The sequence below is a fragment of the Micropterus dolomieu genome, linkage group LG04, assembly GCF_021292245.1.
Source record: "Micropterus dolomieu isolate WLL.071019.BEF.003 ecotype Adirondacks linkage group LG04, ASM2129224v1, whole genome shotgun sequence".
Lineage (NCBI taxonomy): Eukaryota > Metazoa > Chordata > Actinopteri > Centrarchiformes > Centrarchidae > Micropterus > Micropterus dolomieu.
Window position 1 is genome coordinate 29,255,462 of NC_060153.1, and position 4,010 is coordinate 29,259,471.

The 4,010-nt window shown below is 39.9% G+C and overlaps 1 protein-coding gene across 1 annotated transcript in view; it reads right to left on the reverse strand.

The window, feature by feature from the left end:
- The window catches only part of LOC123970454 (serine/threonine-protein kinase 10-like), a 29,472-nt gene that overhangs the window by 11,745 nt on the left and 13,717 nt on the right, over positions 1-4,010 (reverse strand). The window contains exon 12 of the mRNA XM_046048498.1: positions 103-279. Within this exon, the coding sequence (XP_045904454.1) occupies positions 103-279 (177 nt within the window). The remainder of the gene's footprint in view (positions 1-102; positions 280-4,010) is intronic.

The window sequence follows — 4,010 nt, forward strand, 5'->3', positions numbered from 1 at the left end:
CCTCTTTAATGTGTGGGGGCTCTGGTGGGTCCTCCTGGTCCAGACTGGGGCTCGACTCCTCTTTAATGTGTAGGGGCTCTGGTGGGTCCTCCTGGTCCTGACTGGGGCTCGACTCCTCTTCAATGCGTGGAGGCTCTGGTGGGTCCTCCTGGTCCAGACTGGGGCTCGACTCCTCTTCAATGCGTGGAGGCTCTCGTGGGTCCTCCTGGTCCAGAGTGGGGCTCCAGTCCTGCTGCTTAGGGGGAACCTCTTTTTTGCTCTCCAACAGCAGCTGGACGTCTGTGAAGAATAATGAAATTGACATTATGGAGTTTCCAGCTGCCATTATCGGTGCGGTTTTAAGATTGTAACCAGGCGTAACCAGTCCATGTAGACTAGTCTGGCTTGAATATCAAACAGCCAACCGCAGAGGATGGCATGCACAGGAACAACTACTTCTTGTTTTACACTTCAGTGCGTGTTAAATTAATAAATGAGTGCTTCAAAAACTCCACAAGCCTAACGAGCTCCGTAACAGTTCAAGCATGGATTGCCTCGGGCTGTACCTGACTTCAAACTTGGAAGCAGTAAGTGTCGCCGTGTTGTATGTACTATGTAGTTTTACAGTTTATTTAGAAGGTTAGCTAACATGGCGTTAGCATATTGCTTGGCTAATGTGTCTAGCAGGCTCGGCCATGTTGGACCAATGTAATATTGGGGGGACAGTGAAGAGTGAATGGTATGCCTAATTTGAAGCTCACTTAACCTCTTAACATTCCAGTAAAATTCATGTAAACCGCCTATTCAAGGCATATCCAAAGTAAATTGAATGTAGTTCTTGAACCAGGAGTATCTGCATGGTTTTGTGCTTCTCTGAAAGATAACACTCTGGACAGTCTAACCCAAAAGAATGATTTTAAGTGCTACTGGAATTGGTTAAGTTTAAAACACACTAAAACTAATATATTTTTTGTTTCCGCTTGAAAATCCTTGCTAACAAATGTATACAGCCCCGCCCCTTGGCGGCAGGTGGCGGCTGTTGCATCACGCCGTATCAGCCAGTAGCTTGACGCAGATGTGTTTTTTTGCTGGTAGATCATGAACTTCTTACTTAAAGCTGGATATCGTTATTTTCATAATTTTATTGACTACACGAAGTGTAGCTTGCAATTGGCTCGGCCTACCCACGAAATAATAGGGGCTGGCCCTTCCTTACAGCGCGGGCTCTCATTGGTTGTTGTAGGCTGTGAAAGGGACACTTGAGATCATATTGGGTCGGATTTGGTGTCACTCGAAAGGTCAAGAGTTCAGTGGCTAATTTGAATACAAGCTATCGTAGTTGTTTACATTCAAATCGGAGTTATTACGGTTATAATGACATACCACAAAACCACTTCTGCCGGCAAATATGAAACGATACCGTTGTTGGAGTATAATCGATCGGTGGATTAAGTTACTGTGAGGCTTCATAGATGAGTCACGTCAGTTTTGATTGTACTGGTTGGTCTGACAGAGGCGCTGATTGGACCCGCTGTGGTGATTGTATCTTGAAGTGATTTGCATTGGTGGAATCACAGGGATTTAGGCTTTCAAACGATGGATCATATGAGTATGAAGTTAACATAGCAGCTGTGTGCACATACTGAAAGCTGCCGCCAGGACTTGATGCGGGCCTTTGGAACGTTAACAGGTTAATAACAAGCGTAGTATGTTGGATACCTGCAGCTATTTTTCATGTTGCTTTCTGTGAAACTTTAGTTTTAACGTTACTACAGCGCAGTAATAGTTTTTAAAGTTGAATGGTAGCCTATTCTGTTCCCGCACCGGTGTGTGTGCGTTGCTGCAGTATGGTAAACTGACTTGATACACATACCCTGAAGATAACGACACAGCTAACGTTACATGCGAGGAAGAGACAGTCAAACTATAGAAATGAGTTTGCTCAGCAATGTTGTGCAGCTTTAATTAGCACCCAGCAACTAGCTTGCTCTGACTGCAGTTAGCGGCTCGCTGTGCAGTGAGGAGAGATCCACAGACACGCTTACTATGCAATATGGCACCAAATTACTTCATTTGTCAAAAATGCAAAAACAAAACAAATATGGTACATGTGTCCAGCAAAACAAAATGAAAAGTACTCCACAAACTAACTGTATTCAAAACCTTATCCTGGGAAATCAGTTAATATTCTGCAATTAATTTACAAACTCATTTAATCACCAAATGGCTAAAAAACGTGAGAAGTTAATAATTATTTTGCCTCTCACTTACATACTACAAAGCAGATACAAACCCAGAACATGAATAATAACTGATGTCAAATCCTCAAATATTAATTTAGTGCGACAACAATAATAATAATACAAGCAGCACCATTGTTATACCGTCAGGGTCCGTGTATCTTTTGGTCATTTGATTTTCCTTTTAGAAACAGGTATTAAAAAACAAAAAACAAGTGGCTATTTGATTTTTGTTGTAATATACAAAAATTAAAATAAAAATATATATTATATATATTATAAATATTTCTCTTTTTCAGTGTCAAAAATGAATGAGTGATATTTAAAAAAAATAATTTGAGTTTCATTTTCTATTTCAGGTAACAAAAAATAAAATCACCGGAAAACAGAAACAGAAAAAGGCTCGTTTGTTCGTATTCTAATACCGGATGTGGTCATTTCTGTGACAAGAGCGCCAAATTTGACAGGGTACCGGTGTTGTTGTAGCCCAGAATAAAATGTCTTTAGAACATTACTCAGCTATGATTTTAGACATGGCAAAACAAGGCCAGTCACCCACAGAAATCTCAGCGCAGATATCACAAGTAAGTGGGGGAGCAAGAGGATGTTCCGCAAGAAACGTGAGGAGATTTTGCAATGAAAATGGATTAAGTTTGATGGGACTCCCCGACGCACATTTGGAGTTGGAGGTGGCAAAAGCTGTAACTGAGGTATGATCTTGCTTTATTTCCCTTTTGCTACAGGTTGTGTGTGTGTGTGTGTGTGTGAGAGAGAGAAAGAGAGCGTATGAGAACGAACATGCAGTAACATGCACACACCAGTATGTCCCGCATTTCTATGTCTTATCAAATTTGACTGGCATCTTTTATGCCCGTTTATTACGAATAGTAAATAAATCACAATAAATATCCTCAGCCTTCCACTATTAATAAATACTCACAGTCAACATAATCATCACAACACTGATACATTACAACAAAACGTAACCTGCACTGTCTAATTTCATGATATACATCAGCTGGTATGATTTTGGAACGTGAAAATACTGTTATTTTCTAGACTGGACCTACATATGGAAGAAGGATGATGAAGGAGTCGCCATGAAAGGAGTGCATGCTGCAGAGAGTTGGATCAGTGCTCAGGACAATGCATCAGCCTTACCATGAAGCAAGACGTCCGGTCTGTTACTGTCTCATCTCTAATATTTTACACAATCAAACATGTGGAATTTATGTGTAAATATGAGCTGTGTGTGTGTGTTTTGTTGTTTATTTAGCTGTAGTTACTTGTATAAGATTAAAAACGTACTGATATTTATAGTAAGCCTGTAATCAGAACAAATTATTTTCATTTTTTTGACAGATCTTCAACTGATGTAGTGTATATAGGAGTAATAGGATTTTATTTTTTGTGAAATAGTTACATCGTTTTCCTATCTCTCTTAGGGTGCCCGCAATCTCAACCCCATACCATATCGAGCTGATTACATGGGTCACAAGGTTCATTTGGACCAAAATGAAAAACTGGCTATGTTTGGGGTCACCCATGTTTTAGCCATTGATGGCTTCAGCAAAAAGGTTGTTGCTCATTCTACAATGCCTATAAAAAACAACCTTACCATCTATGAAGATGTTTTCAGGTAATAGCCAATGTATTATTGTGGACACTAAAGGAATTGTATACACATGACTAGCATCAGAGAATATGTAACTATATAATAACTTTTGAACGTCTAATTATAAAGCATATTATATTGCAAATAAACAGTTAAGTTGGCAGTTTTGCACAAAA